The sequence below is a fragment of the Heterocephalus glaber genome, unplaced genomic scaffold, assembly GCF_053883595.1.
Source record: "Heterocephalus glaber isolate CG9 unplaced genomic scaffold, H.glaber_assembly_v1.0 deba00001481, whole genome shotgun sequence".
Classification (NCBI taxonomy): Eukaryota; Metazoa; Chordata; class Mammalia; order Rodentia; family Bathyergidae; genus Heterocephalus; species Heterocephalus glaber.
The window spans coordinates 46,547,318-46,563,565 of record NW_028258317.1 but is presented as its reverse complement, the minus strand read 5'-3'; the positions used below and the strand labels follow the sequence as shown (position 1 = coordinate 46,563,565).

Sequence of the window (16,248 nt, the reverse complement as noted above, 5' to 3'; positions counted from 1 at the left end):
TTCCATCCATTCATTCTCATCTCCATCTATTTATTCAGCACATATTTACACTATGTACCAGCCACTGATCTGAAAAATGTAGATAAAAAAATAAATAAGAAGCAATCTATGCTTATGTGGAGCTCACATTCTATTGAAAGAAAAAAATAAATAAGTGAACATAAATAAGATAATTAGAGCATGATGAGTGAAAGAAGAAAATATCCAAAGACATGTGATAGAAAGCTACAGGTTGGAGAGGGAATAAAAATCTGATTTTTAAAAAATTTTTTAAATTTTTTTAAATTTTTTAAATTTTTTAATTTATTTTTAAAAAATTTTTTTTAAAAATCTGATTTAAAGTTGGTGGCTTCTTAAATGTATGAAATTTGCCTTAATATCTAAGAAGAGAAGCATGATCTCTAGTAAGACTTTCAGAGAGCTAATCAAAAAGATATCCAGGCAAAAGGAACATCAAATGGAAAGGGCCATGAGTCAGGAAAGAAACTGGTATGTTTGACAAAAGAAAAAAAATTTTGCTACTCAAGAGTTACACTGCTACTAGACTGCACAAGAACTAAAACAATTATGGCTGACAATGTGATCGTCTATCTCATAGCCACACCTTTTCCCTTCTTAAAAGAGCTCCAGCTTTGTTTGGGTGGCGATGTATTCAACTTCAGGAAATGAATTATTATTTAATTCAGTCCTGGTCAATGAGATAGAAGGAGAGAAAGTCACTAGAAACTTCTGAGAAATATTTTTATTCCTGATATGAGAGACACAAATGAACAAAGCTAGTTTTGCCTCCTCTCTGTTCTTGCATCAGCTGCTGTTCTGTTTTGAAATGAGGTCCATGTTACCTCCTACAAAATTATCTTTCACAATTGTTGAAGAAATAAGATGTTTCCATGATAAAAAAAGGACCTAATGATATGCATGACCACCAAGGCAATACTTCAAAAAATGATTTAGGCTATCCTATAAGGACGTAATGAAGCTAAGGATGCCAAAAGGTCCAATAGAAAGAATACATCAGGTGGGGTTAGCAATTAAATAGAAGGGAAAGAAACTAAAACAACAACAGGAAAATAACACAATGAAAGGAATACATCAATGCCTATCAATTATAACTATCAATGTAAATGGACTTAATTCACCAATCAAAAGACACAGATTAAGAGAATGGATCAAGAAATAAAATCTAATGATATGCTGAATAAAAGAAAAATTTTACACAAAAAGAAATTCATAGACTAAAAATCAAAGAATGGAAAACAATGTTCCATGTAACAGGAACCTGAAAACAAGCAGGAGTAGACATCCTATTTTCAGACAAAGTGGAAGCCAAAGCTGTAAAGAGGGATATTATATATTGGTTAGTGGAACCACTCAACAAAGATGTCCATTATCACTACTCCTATTCAACACAGTCTTTGAAACATTAGCCAGAGCAACCAGGAAAGAGAAAGAAACAAATAAAAGGGATACATATAGGAAAAGATGAAGTAAAAGTATCATTATTTGCAGATGACATGATCCTTTACTGATGAAAAACTTATCAAAAGACTCCTAGAATTAATAATGAAATTCAGCAATGTAGCAGGTTACAAAATAAACACACAGAAATCAATAGCATTTCTGTACACTAAGAATGAACTCACTGAAGAAGAAATTAGGAAAACAATACCATTTACAATAGCATCAAAAAATTAAATACTTAGGAATTAACCTAACCAGGGCAGTAAAAGATCTCTACAATGAATATTACATCACTCTGAGAAAGGAAATTGAGGAGGAGGACATCAGAAAATGGAAAGATACCCCTGTTACTAGATGGGCAGAATTAATATAATCAAATGGCTATACTTTCAAAACTTATACACAGATTTAATGTGATCCCAATCAAAATACCAATGGCATTTCTCACATATCTAGAAAAAAATCCTAAAATTCATATGAAATAATAAGAGATGCAGAAGAGCAAAAGCTCATCCTGGATAATAAAAGCAAAGCAGGTGGCGTCACAATCCCAGACCTCAAGTTATACTATAAAGCTATAGTTATTAAAACAGCACAGTAGTGGCATGGAATCAATAGAAAACATGAAAACAGGCATGGGATTCAATAGAACAGAATAGAAGAAGCAGAAGCATCCCCAGGTACATACAGCTAGCTATGATCTTTGACAGTGGGCCAAAAACATACACTAGAGGAAATATAGCCTCTTTAATAAATGATTTGAAAATTGGATATCCACACACAGAAGATTGAGTCTAGACCCATGTCTCTATTAAACTAAAATCAAAATGAATCAAAGCTCTAAATGTTAAAACAGAAACACTTGGCAGGAGCATCATGGCACTAGGAACAGTGACTCAAGGGAGTGCAGGGTGACACTGGCTGAGGTGACCTGGTAACTGTGTGAGAAGTACTCAGTTTGACAAGTTGACATCACGTGTAAGTATAAGCTAGTCATTCTTGGCTCAGGAAGCACTGGAAAGTCAACTCTAACTGTACAGTTTGTTCAAGGAATTTTTTTGAAAAATATGATCGTATGACATAAGATTCTTTTTAAGAAGCAAGGTGAGGTAGATGTACAGCAGTATATGCTTGAAATCTTGGATAATGCAGGAATGGAACACTTCACATCAATGAGGGATTTGTACATGAAAAATAGACAAGGCTTTGCTTCAGTCTATTCCATCACAACACGGTCCACATTTGATGATTTACAAGGACTGAGAGAACAGATTCTTTGAGTTAAAGACACAGATGATGTTCCAGGTGATTCTGGTTGGTAATGAAAGTGACTTGGAAGAGGAGAGTTGTAGGAAAAGAGCAAGGTCAAAATCTAGCAAGGCAGTGGAACAACTAACTATGCATTCTTAGAATCTTCTGCAAAATCAAAAATAAATGTTAATGAAATCTTTTAGGACCTAGTGTGGCAAATTAACAGAAAAACTCCAGGCCTGGAAAAAGTCATCACGGCCTCTCTCCCAACTCAGAAACTACCTCTGCCCCGGACGCTCTCAAAATGGTGACTTCTCTGGGTCCCAACTTCCACAACAGACAGAACTTGGAGGATGAAGACTTCCCCATTCTATTCCAGATGTGTCTTAGAGAAAAAACATATATACAAATGACCAAAGAAAAGTACGGGAAACAATACAAAATCTGTGCCAGGCCATTCATAGTGTTTCACTGGTGTCCAGGATCTGTATGCACTTCAAGAAGATTGAAGTATGCCAAACCTGCAGTAAATTGAAGAATGTCTGTCAGACCTGCCTCTTAGACCTACAGTATGTATGGCCTGCCCATTCAGGTTGGTGACAAAGGACTGTCTTTTAAAGATCATATGCCAAAATCAGATGTCAACAAAGAGTACTACACGCAGAATATGGAGAGAGAAATTTCTAACTCTGATGGAACATGACCAGTTGGCATGCTGGGGAAAACCACAACCACCAGTGACATGGTGCTTAAACTGTCCCAGACCACACCCTACTACAAAAATAGACCCCACATTTGCTCCTGGGTGAAAGAACAGTGGCGAGGAGTGTCCATACAGACATGAGAAACTTACAGATCTAGATGAACCCCTTGCTGATCAGAATATGAAAGACCAGTTTGTGGAATCAATGACTCTGTAGCAGATAAGCTTCTAAAGGAGGCTCCAACAATGCCTCTTCTAGACCCACCAGAGGATAAGACTATCGACACACTAGTTGGTGGTCTGGGTGACTCCATTACTGAGACAGATCTCAGAAATCATATCTACCAGTTTGGAGAGATCCAGACAGTCACTCTCACACAGAGGCAGCAGTGTGCTTTCCCCCAGTTTGCCACAAGATAGGCTGTGGAAGTGGCTGCTGAGAAGTCCTTTAATAAAGTTGATTGGCAATGGCAGCAGACTCAATGTGAAATGGGGAAGATCCCAGGAAGTTAGGGGGAAAGAAAAAGAAGGATGGAACTACAGACTCTGGGATTAAGATAGAGCCTGTTACAGGACTGCCAGCTCTTCTTCCTCCTGCAGCTGCAGAAGAAGCCTCTGCCAGCTATTTCAACCTGCTCCCAGTGGTCCTCAGCAGTGGTGAACATTGGCCTGACACCAATCCCCTGAGACTGCCCCACCCCTGCCCCCAGGTATTGGGCTGCATATGTTCCATCCAATGGGACCACCCGTCCTTTCAAGAGGGCTTCAGGACCAGTTCACTATCCTTCCCAGGATCCTCAGCAGATAGGAGCTCATGCTGGAAAACACAGCAGCCCCTAACACATTATCACCACTCTGGAGCTCTATGGAAGAAAGGTTGTTTTAAAATCACAGTATATGAATATTGGAATAAATACAAGTTTCCTTTGTAGTTTCCATGGTAGCTGAGTGTGTTCTGATGTGCACAGTTGGAAAGTGACACCCATGCTTCCCTCCATGTATGTAGAGCATCATTGGACCTCAAATAAGCTGTGGTGGACATAGCTGGTTACTTCTATAACATTGCTAAGAAAATGTAACGTGTTTCCTTAAATTTGTACAGGGACAAGAGATGAGTCAATCCACATATCCAATATGTTTATTTTGTATCTTTTGGGGTAAGGGGCAAAATTTGACCTGTAGTAAAAAACATTTTGACCATTTTTATGACCATTGGGTATTTCTTTTTTATCATCTAAAAAACAGCACTAATCATTGTAGTGGTATAAGTGTGATTTAACTCTTTTCAAGTCACACCGAGAGACTTCCTCTTCTTTTCCTCAAATATTAGACGCGATCAGGTGCATTAAGGGTGGTATAGCTGTAGACTCCTTAAATATTAGTAAAGGAATTTGATTGATAGTTTTACTTCTTTATACTACAAAAAAAAAGAGACAAGGGTAAAAATTACTTTTTATTCCTAGCAATCAGATAGAAACATTTTATAGAGCTGTGTATCATTGAAGAAACCTGTTGTTTGGGATGAAATTATTTTGAAAAACTTCCTATAAAACACTTTAACAAACTGAAAAGAAAAGCTCTGGGGGATGTTGAATGAAATACTTGTGAACTGCAGCTGTAACTCTGATATTCAGCATTCACCTTTGTGTGTCTTCCGCGTCTCATTGTAATCCCCTGGGAACTATTTGATCTTAGAATGTTTGGATATAACTGAATTGTGGATATAAGGGAAATTTGATGTGTTGTATTATTTTTAAATAATTAAAATCTCAGGGTTTTTAAAAAATCATCATGTCAGCTACTTTAATCTACTAAATGCATCGTAGCTCTGAGCCAGATCTGAAGCCCTGTTGCCCAGTTCAACAGGGCCAGCATTCCAACTTTGTTAAACCTACCAACATTTTAAATGGATTTTCCTGTGGTGGTACCCTTTAAGAAGTGGATGAAAGCTACTATATCAGTTTGCACATTCTAATCACTTTCCAGTATCACAAGAGAGATTTTTCTTTATAAATAGTCCTAAATGCAGCTGGTAAAACCAAAGGCTACATTCAGTATTGCTGCTAAGAGACATTTCTTCATCCACCAATGTTGCACATGTATGAAAATGGTGTACTTTAATACACCCCATACTCTGTATTGGAGAATAATTTACAATCATTTACAATAATTTAAGTCTTAAAAGCACTACTATTTTGGCATAATAAAAGAAAGTCCAAAGAGCTCTGTTGGGGTCGGGGTGAAGGGGTAATTTTTCAGGTGAGAATCCCAAAGAGAAGAAGGCACATGGGGGCAGACATTGGCAACAAGCAGTCACAAAAGTCTTTTTTCTACAGGAGTTACAGTGCCCATTACACAGATTGAAGCACACTGAAAAACAACAGCTGTGTGCCCTTGCATGACCACACTGTACATGTGTGGTTGATTTATGGCTACATAAGGGGCTCCCTGTCGTGCTCCTGCGATAATGATGTGGTCATATCCTCCAGGAGTTCTCAGACACCCGGGCTTTGACTGACATATCTCACAATGGCTCCTACAAGCTCCTACATACATTACTCCAGATAACTTCACATCTTTGACATCTATAGCTTATTGTATTTAAAAAAAAACAAGGTCATTATCATTGTATTGTACAAAATAAGCTCTTTGACTAACACAGCTATATAGTTTTAAAAAGTCTTTTCAAAGCCTGTGGAGGCAGTTGTAGCCAAGCCCAGGTCCCAACCTGAAACTGACCCACCCAACTGGTCTAGAGCTGCTCTCCCTGACCCCAGGATGAATGAGGATAAATGCCAAAGAGACATGGAGTCAGTTTAACATGGGAGTAGCCAGGGTGCTCTTGTCTCTTCATAGGCAGAGGACCACTACCCCCGCGTCTGGCTCATCTTGCCTTTATTCACCCAAACATAGGCACAAGCAATCAAAGTAACACAAGATTCATCTGCTTTCCAATATCCATTAGTACGCACTCTGGTAAACAACCTAACTTCAGGTGTCATAACTTTTCCCTAGACCCTGCAATATGCAATCACTTCTGAGTGCAGCCTTTCTCCTTTGTGCTCACAGAGGAGGCCAATTAGGCCTCAATTCTCCTCTAGTCGCCCACAGCCAGTGATCTTTAAAATATGATAGTCCTTTCAGTATAATGTCTTTGAGATGTTGCCTTTAATATCTGTTGGAAAGGAAATATCCAGACTTTTCAAATGTCCTTATTATGATTCTTGTTTTGTTTACATAGGGAACAATGTTTATATGCAGTGGAGATCTACAACAAGAACTGTATATTTTCAAACAAATTTTCAATGATTTCACAATTTTTGTAAATCAGTTTCAGGCTTCCTCACCTGTAGATTCTCATTGTCAATCCCTTGCATGCTTATCCATAAGTGTATTTGTAATACCAAAAATGCAGGTTTAGTATTGTTTCACATGTGTAACTTTTTCTTTTCTTTTGTTTTGTTTTTTTTTTTCAAGACAGTCTCTCTTGTAGTTCAAGCTGGTCTTGAACTCATAATGTAGCCAAGGATGGCCTTGAACTCACAGTGATCCTTTTGACTCAACCTCCAGGGTGCTAGGATTACAGGCACCACCATCCCCAACTCCACATGCGTAGTTTTGGTTGAGCTATTAAATAGTGGTCAAGTACTGTGGATGTGAATGTGGGAAGTAATTTTCATCACATGTAATTGGTCACAAGGCCTAATTTGCAGCAACTATTGATGTTTTATTTACAATGCCTTGTTACTTTGTATACATTAACATTATGGTGTACAGATTGTGTGTCTATCCAACAGGGAGCCACAATATTTAAAGTGACCAAAACCTAATGGTAAGACTACTTTGAGGCAGCCAAATGTAAACTAAAAGACTTAAAGTGGTGCAATTTTGTATAACTTAGCATCAGTAGTTCAATAAATTTGGATTGCCATACAAGGGCTTGCATTATTAAAAAAAACCCCAAAAATACTTAATCTGCTGGAAGATAAAATAAGTACAACTCTTGAAGACACAGGCATAGGCAAGGATTTTCTGAACAGAACCTCAAAGGCACAAGAAATAATACTGAAACTCAACAAATGGAATCATATCAAATTTAAAGCTTCTGCACAGCATAGGAAACAACCGAGTGAAAAAGACAACTAACAGAATAGGAAAAATATTTTTGCCAGCTATTTCTCAAACAGAAGACTAACATGTAGAATATATAAAGAACTCAAAAAAATTAGACTCCCCCAAATAAAAGACCCAATCAAAAAATGGGCAACCAAAATGAAAAGGCTTTTCTGAGGAAAAGTACAAATGACCAATAAATGTAGTACATGAAAAAAATCTTCACTATCTCTGGCCATTAGAGAAATATAAATTAAAACAACTTCTAGATAACATCTTATTCCAGAAAGAATGGCTATCATCAAAAAATCTAATATTAACAAATGCTGGCAAAGATGTGGGGAAAAAACAACTCTTCTACATTGTTGGTGGGAATGTAAACTATTACAACCACTCTGGAATTAGTATGGAGAGTCCTCAAAAAACTAGAACTAGAAATCCTATTTGACCCAGCTGTTCCCCTTCTACGTTTCTTCCCAAAAGAGATAAAATTATCGTATTATAGGGCTACATTCATACCTGTTTATAACAGCACAATTTAATAGCTAGATCTTGGAAACAGCATACATGTCCATCAACAGGTGAATACATAAGGAAAATGTGGTATTTATACACAATGGAGTACTACTCTGCCATAAAGAAAGATTAACTTGAGGAATTTGTAGGTAAATGGCTGCAACTTAAGAGTATAGTATTAAGTGAAATAAGTCAGATACACAAGTTTAAATATTGCATGGTTTATCTTATATAAGAAACTCAAAGTATATATATGCAAATGAGGAGTAAAATGAAAGATATAAATAGGAAGTGGGGAGATTCAAATGGTTCCCCAAGTTACCTATTCTGTTGCTTTAAAAATATTTTAATATATATGCTAATTTTTTTCATTTGTACTACTAGTGTCTCTTAGTTTATTGAAAAGAAAGTTTTGCGCTAATATGTTTCTTCTTTGTAAGAGAATCTTTTTTGTCAATGGCTGGTACTCCGAATAACTACTTTGAAGATAACAATACATGGTGTATTAACCATTGTTATTCTCTTATTATTATTTTTTGGTTTTGTTTTTGTTTTTTTTGGTACCAGGGATTGAACTCGGGTCCTTGTGCTTGCGAGGCAGGCAGCGGAACCACTGAGCTAAATCCCTGGCCCTTCTCTTATTATTTTGTTAAGAAATTTTGTTTTATATTACCATTTAAAAAAAAAAGGAAAAGAATGAAAAGAAATGAAGTCTACAGCTTTGGCAGCTATTCTGTGAGTGTGAAGCCTGAAGGCAAAAGTCAAATTGTGGAGAGAAAGGATTGAAAGAATCCGAGTCATTGATAAAATTGGCAAAATGCTCAGCCTATTTTGGGACCGTGTAATTTCATCCTTTTTGTAAAACAGAAAATAAATATCCTTATGGATTAAGACTCTTATAGCTGGGGCTATATTTGCATTGAACACATATAATTGATATGCAGAGGTATGACCTAAACAGATTTTTCAGGAGCAGGAATGGAACATATGCAGGGATGGCGACTCCAGTAGTCCTGAAGAAACATCATAATGGCCTGGCCTAAGAAGGAAGCAGTAAAGTTGGAGTGAAGCAGATTCAAGATGTATTTGGAGATAAAAAAAAAAAAACCAACAGGACGTGTTATTAGTTACAATAGGACATGCTGTTAGTTTAGATATGAGAAATGAGAGGTGAAGGAGAGGTAGGAATAAGGCCAACCTCTAGGTTCTGTACTTGATAGTGGTGCCATATATTGACATGGAGAACAGGAAGAAGAGTCTTGGGGAAGGGAGGGACTCAAGAATTCTTTTTCGGATGTGTTAAATTTTAAATGTGCATGAGTCATTCAAACAGAGATGTAAAATCAGCAGGTAGACATGAATCTGAAGTGCCAGGGTAAGTTCAGGGCTTGGATTTCAATTGGGGAATTGTCAATATACAAAGTATATTTAAAGCCACAGAAACAGAGAAGATCCCATTTATCAAAATCTGAGGAATTCTAAAATGAGAGGTCCACTAGAAGGCTAAGAGACTGAAGAAAAGTATTAGGAGGTAAGAGGAAAACCATTACTATCACCAATACCAACAGCTTTGCATTTATATTGAATTTAGCATTATGTAAAACTAATTTACTTTATGCCAGGCACTGCTGCAAGTGCTTTGTGGCTTCAAAGAAGCAAAAGAAAAAAAGTGGGCTTCTTTTTTTTTTTTCTTTTTAAGTACTGGGGTTTGAACCCAAGGCATTTGCACTGAGCTACGCTATATCCCCAGCCGTCTTTATTGTTTATTTTGAGACAGGGTCTAAGTCCCGAAGTTGCCCAATCTGGGCTCAAATTTGCCATCCTCTTGCCTCAGCCTCCAAGAATGCTGAGATTCCATGTGTACGCCACCACACCAGGCTTTTCTTTTTCCCTTCATTTTCTCCTTTGCCTTTCACCCCTAAAGTTAAAAAGTTTAAGTGCAGTGCTTCTCAAATTTTATATAATTAATTGTTAAGTTATATATTTTTGGAAAATATTCATTTAGCACAATAGAGGAAAGCTAATTGAGAAAAATAAAGATTCTCAGAAACTTTATTCCCCAGAGGTAGTAATTTTTTTGTATACCCTCTGGGAAGTCTGCAGACATATACACGGACTTGTTTTTACATAAGATCTCTCTCTCTCTCTCTCTCTCTCTCTCTCTCTCTCCCCCCACATATACATGCTAATATCTAATTCTGCAACTTACTTTTTAAAATTCAATTCATTTTGGAGTTATTTCTACATATGCACATTTAGATCTCTTTCTAAAGCCTAACATCCTATTGTATTAACAAACCATAATATATTTAAGTTCCTCTACTGTATATATATTGGTTTTTCTTACCACAGCAAAACATTTTTGTAGACAAATCTTTGGTTACTGGTGCCAAATAACTGTCAGATAATTTCCTCCTAGTAAATATGCTGAATTGATGCGTGTAAGCTGCCCAAAAGGTTATACAAATGACTTTCTCTCCAATTACATTTTCTCACATCTTGGTCAACACTTGCTATTAATCAACTCCAAAAATCAATTGACTGAAAAAGTGATGTTTCATTGTTCTTATCTGGGTCTCTAATTACGAGTAGAGCAGCAAGGCCTGAAATGTGTTACCTCGGGCCAGTTGGATCCCTTCTCAAAAAAAGGGAACAATGACTGACAAACCTTTAGGATTCGAGGAGATAATGGAGAACTACAGGAAGCCCTCCCTATTCCTTCGTTTTTGACAGTACTCGTCCTAACATTTTGGAGCCGTGTTCGCTTTATCTGAGATGTTCTCTTTTCAGCCAAGTTTTGCAAAGGTCTCTTGCTGTTCGTAATTGGACATGAGTGAAAAATTAGCTCTTTTAAAAAATGTTACCCTCCAATCTCGCCGCAGACCTACGGTATTGGTTTACACATCAGTTGTACAAGAATGAACTGCAGTTTTAAACATGCAAAGTAGATGTGGTCAGCGCCTCCCGGCAGTCAGGATCCACTATTTACGAAGCAAAGAACAGAGATAACAAGTATCTGACCCTACCTATCAAACGTCTCACCAACCCCAGGAAGGCTAAAATGATCGGCGCTCAAAGAATTAAAAGACTTTCGTCTCACCAACCCCAGGAAGGCTAAAATGATCGGCGCTCAAAGAATTAAAAGACTTTCGATTCAAATCAGAACAGTTTTACACCCACGGCCCTAAAGGCAAACTCCGGGACTCGTTCCCCACGGCCACGCCCCAGCCGGAAGTGACGCACCCAGCCGATTATTTCTTTTTCCGGCGTCTGCCAGTGGCACGACCCAGGCCTGCGCGAGGTGTGCGTCGGCCAGCTAAGGGATTCTGGGTAACGGCCCCTGCCGGCTGCAGCGCCTGGATTCGTGCAGCGGCTTCTGTTCACTTTAAGTCGTTTGGCAGTGGCGTTTGTAGGGTGAGGGCCAGCGGGACATGGAGCAACCGTGGCCGCCGCCGGGACCTTGGAGCCTCCCTCGAGCAGGGGGTGAGGCTGAGGAAGAGAGTGACTTGGATGTGTCCCCCGGTTCTCCCCGCTGCCCACCGCTACCGGGCGGTGACGCGCAGGTGAGACGGGGCTCGCGTTCTGCGGGGAATAGGGCGATTCTGTCGCCAAGCACCGAGAGGGCCGCGCCTCCCGGACCCACTTCTCTGCCCAGTTCTGCGCCCCCCTCTATCCCTTGGACCGGGGCCTGATGCCATCCCACCCCTGTTGTAGCATCTTCGGGGAGAAGAGGAGGTGGCTTATATTTATTCCTAGGCTTCCCATATATATATTTTTTTCTTTCACCTTGGGTGCTCCATCCTCACCCTTGGAAGACTCCTCCAATTCCTTTCCTAACAGCGCTCACATTTGGGGTGGCTCACGCTGTATAATATTGACCCTTTGTCCTCTTGTGCGTTTCACTTGTACATAGTTGATAGGAACTGGGAGTGATTGTACCATAACGTTACATTGAGACCTACTCTTTCATCCACTTTGCCTTCTGAGCAAAGTCTGTAAACCTAGCTTTCCTGGCGTATATCTCCTATTGGCCTGACCCATCTTTCCTTTACTGGTTTGTTTTTGGTTTTTCTTGTCATTGTCCAATAAAAACGTATAGGCACAGACCTGCGGTTTTTTCAGACTTCTCCCTCGGGTTTCTGATGCTACCTGTGGTTTTCAATCAAGCTTTCTTGCCTCTGAAACTTACCCAAATGTGGTTTATTAGGATTTTTCTCCTAGAGGGTGCTTATGTACTTACATCCCCTTATCTTGATTTTTTTTTTCTCCCTAACGTATGTGTTTTGGATTATATTTCAGGATCGCAGACTAGATGTCTGCCTGTGAGGCTTTTGTGTATAATGGGGTCTAATAAAAATGTAACAATTGATAAAAAATTTTTTTCGAAATTCATTTTGCTAGATGTTAATGAAGGTGAGTGGTTTAAATTGGTTGCCAATTTATGTCCAACTAGCTGAGTTAGTTGGCTTTACACAGAAAAAAAAATGCTGTTTCATAACCAGATTGTACCGTAGCCAGCTGGTCACTGGGAAAAGTGAGGCAGAATCAGAGTTGATGGGTCAGTAGTCACCCACTAATTATGGATTGCTAGTGTCTTTATATTAAAAAAAAAAAACATACTGCTTTATACAGAGAAAGAATGAACAGCAATTGCTATTTTCAATTTTGAAGGCATATGGAGGAAAAGAAAAGGTCTCAAGAATTTCAGCGCACTGTGGTTGCATTACACAAGGAAGCTCAGAAACTCAAAATTTAAAATGTTATTATATTAATTTTTACTTAGCACTCATAAACTTCTTTGAGTGAAAGGGATTTTAGAAGTGAATAGGCTCATCTCCATAATTACAAGTGATTTTCTGGGGCATTTTAAGTGACAGGGTCAAAACTAGAACTTACTGCAGCCAGACCAGTATTTTTTTTCCTACCCATTGCACTGTCCATACTGTGAAATAATATAAAACTTTATTTCGCTGAAACTACCCTTAAATGGTATTAAAATTTGAATTCTGAGTTCATGAGTTTATTGCAAACTTATTTGTCTTGCTGGCTTTAGCATTTAAATTTTTGGATTGAAATCGTAGGAAAGAATAAAATATTTAATCCAATCAATGGACATTTAAAACTGTTTAAATTATTTATTTATTTATTCATTCACTCATTCATTCTTTTGGCACCACTGGGGATTGAACTCAGGGCTTTTACCCTGAGCTACATCTCCAGCCTTTTTTAAAAAATTTATTTTGAAACAGGCCTTGCCCAGGCTAGGCTGGAACTTGCAGTCCTCCTGCCTCAGCCTCTCAGAGTGCTGGGATTATAGGCATGTGCTTCCATGCTCAGCTAAAAATCTTTTTTTTTTTTTTTAAGCTTTGCTTTAATTTTTGTAAAGTATGAGAAAATCTAGACATTTTAATTTAGCAAGTGATTATTGGTTCTGAGATCCAACTAATGTCAAGACAGGTTGGAGTATAGAGATCCCTTTTGAGAATGTGATGTAAAATTTCATTTGTAGACTTTAATGCTAACAGTTCTTTTTCAGAATTTGTCATTAAAATATAATGATGCCCCTCTAAAATTTTGGTATGTTCATGGATTAAAATAAGACCTCATATTTTATTGAATCAACCAAGTGCACATTGGATAGTTTTCCCAAATAGTTGTCTGGGTAGTCTGAGGAAAATAATTTAAATATAAATCATTCTGAGAATTGTTTTGATTTGAGAAATAAATATTTGTTGCCACATAATTTGAAAATATAAGATACTCCATTTGTCTATATTGGCTTTTTTGGTATAGCTTTGTCTTTTCTTATAAATAAAGTTATAACTTTATTTTTCTATTTTTCCTGGCCCCATGTTTAAACATAGTCTACAGTTACTCTTCATCCTATTTTAAGATAGCAGAAAGTAAAATTAAATGTTTTACTTGGTTATTTAAGGACATACAGGTACCTAGGCTCTGAACCTGCTGATTGAGTTAAGTATCAGAATAGCAATGGTGCCCCAATAGAATTGCCCCAAAAGAAACCTTGAATTTACTTGAAAATGTGGCCAAGACATAGGGTCTTTGTTTGCTTCTTGCCTTAGAATTCTTTACCACCACCATTCTGTTCAGAAGATAGAGATTTATTCATGGAACATTTATTGAATTCTAGCTCCTCAAGAGTTTGGTAGTTAGCTGGGCATGATAGTGAATGCCTATAATTCCAGCACTCTGGGAGGCTGAGGCAGTAGTTCAAGCCCAGCCTGGGCAATTTAGTAACTTAAGGAGATCCCAACTCAAAGTAAAAAATAAAGAAGGCTGGGAATATAGTTCAGTGAGCAGGCTCTGGGTTCAATCTCCAGTACCGCCAAAAACAACCAACCAACCAACCCCCCCCCCCCCCACAGCTGATAGTTAAAAAAACTAATAAGTACCATAGTATACCATATTATGTGAAAACCTCCACTATAGAAATATGCATTACTTGGCTGGGGAGAAAATGGATGAGAAAAAGCTTAAGGGATGCCAGAATCTGGAATAGGGGTAGGAGTTACCTAGAGGAAACGTTGCCAGATTGAAGTGTAGTGAAGGAGAATGGCTTGCAACAAGGCAGATTATTTAGATAATTCAGGTGTAAAATTACAAGGGCTTGAATAGTGATGTAGATATGAGAACAGATTGGGGAGAGAATTATTCAGGAAAGTAGTCTGAAGTTGGTCTACATTTGGGCAAGAAATCATAAAGAATGTACCTTTAGCTTTTGTTTTATAAAGCCAAAGAATATAAGTAATTAAACATCTCATATTGCTTTATGTATAATAATTAATGTAGTAGTGAATTACTACTTCTGAGTGAAACAATTACTCGGGTAGAACCAGTTGGCATTTGAAAATATAAATAACTGGGCCGGGGATTTAGCTCAGTGGTTCCAGCGCCTGCCTTGAAAGTGCAAGGTCCTGAGTTTGACCCCTGGTACCAAAAAAAAAAAAAAAAAAAAATACACACACACACACACAAATAACTTTGCCTATTTTGATTAGGATTAAATTAAAGGATATTAGTCTGACATAATCCATTGTATATAGAAATTTCTAGTAAGAACTTCTCAAATCACCAAGGATTGGGATAATACAAAAAGAAAACAGAAACCAAAATAAAAGGAGGTTCTTCGCAGTGTGAATAACTTGCAGTACAAATCTCTAAAGGTCTGATTTTTAAGCATGTGGAATATGGAGGTGATGAACTAGACTTAGGCTTTATTCTCATTCTGCTGGTTTAAGATTATGAAGACTATAAATCAAGTTTGTTGAATACCAACTAAATGCAAATCACTGATAGTTGCCAGGGTTTGTATTGTTGTTAGTTGTTGGAGGAGGGCTGTAGATTACAAAGTAGCTTTAGAGTCTAGTTGAAGAAATAAATAAGGTTTATAATATAAAAATGTAACTGTAGGGCCGGGGATTTAGCTCAGTGGCACCATGCCTGCCTTGCAAGCTCAAGGTCCTGAGTTCAATCCCCAGTACTGGAAAAAAAAATAAATGTAACTGTAGACACAGAAGAACTCAGGATATACTTTGTACCAATAATGTACAGAAGTTCTTTGAATTAAAAAAAAAAAAAAAAGCTTTTGGGAGGCTGAGGCAGATGGATCACAAGTCCAAGCCCAGCCTGGGCAATTTTGCAAGACCCTGTCTCGTAATAAAAAATAAAAGAATGACCAGGAATGTAGTTCAGTTCAGAGGCCCTGGGTCAGTTCCCCAATACTGAAAAAAAAAAATAGATCTGTGCTACAAAAACATACTCGTTGCCTTCTTCATTTCTTATTGACTATTATTTTTTCGTCCAGATGTATAGCCATGAAATTGAGCTGGCTTGCCAAAAGCAGACAGAGTTTGTGAAGAGCTCTGTGGCATGCAAATGGAATCTTGCTGAAGCTCAGCAGAAACTTGGTAGTTTAGCACTGCATAACTCTGAATCCTTGGATCAGGAATATGCCAAAGCACAAACAGCAGTATCAGAATTGAGGCAGCGGGAAGAAGAATGGCGACAGAAAGAAGAAGCTCTAGTACAAAGAGAGAGGATGTGTCTGTGGAACATGGATGCCATTAGCAAGGATGTTTTTAATAAGGTATGATCTTTTTGTTGGGGCATATAGAAAGAAGAAAAGATATGTAGCTGTACATATTTGATGGCAAAGCAGCAGAATCCTGTAAAAGATACTCAGT

General features: G+C 37.9%; 2 protein-coding genes and 1 pseudogene across 4 annotated transcripts in view; 2 read left to right on the top strand and 1 right to left on the bottom strand.

Annotated features, from left to right (window-relative positions):
- Positions 1–352: 352 nt before the first annotated feature.
- On the top strand, positions 353–4,255 carry LOC101715647 (pre-mRNA-splicing factor RBM22 pseudogene; annotated as a pseudogene).
- Positions 4,256–4,527: 272 nt separating this feature from the next.
- Ak3 (adenylate kinase 3) overlaps positions 4,528–16,248 on the bottom strand; it is a 117,046-nt gene continuing 105,325 nt past the window's right edge. For both annotated transcript variants that reach the window (XM_087183487.1, XM_021252789.2), the window contains one exon: positions 4,528–4,832. In XM_087183487.1, the coding sequence (XP_087039613.1) occupies positions 4,828–4,832 (5 nt within the window). In that variant the 3' untranslated portion in view covers positions 4,528–4,827. The remainder of the gene's footprint in view (positions 4,833–16,248) is intronic.
- Cdc37l1 (cell division cycle 37 like 1, HSP90 cochaperone) overlaps positions 11,328–16,248 on the top strand; it is a 28,872-nt gene continuing 23,951 nt past the window's right edge. Inside the window, exons 1-2 of one of the 2 annotated variants that reach the window (XM_004838236.4) lie at positions 11,328–11,607; positions 15,870–16,151. In XM_004838236.4, the coding sequence (XP_004838293.1) occupies positions 11,476–11,607; positions 15,870–16,151 (414 nt within the window). In that variant the 5' untranslated portion in view covers positions 11,328–11,475. The remainder of the gene's footprint in view (positions 11,608–15,869; positions 16,152–16,248) is intronic. The other variant, XM_087183483.1, reaches the window with a different exon arrangement.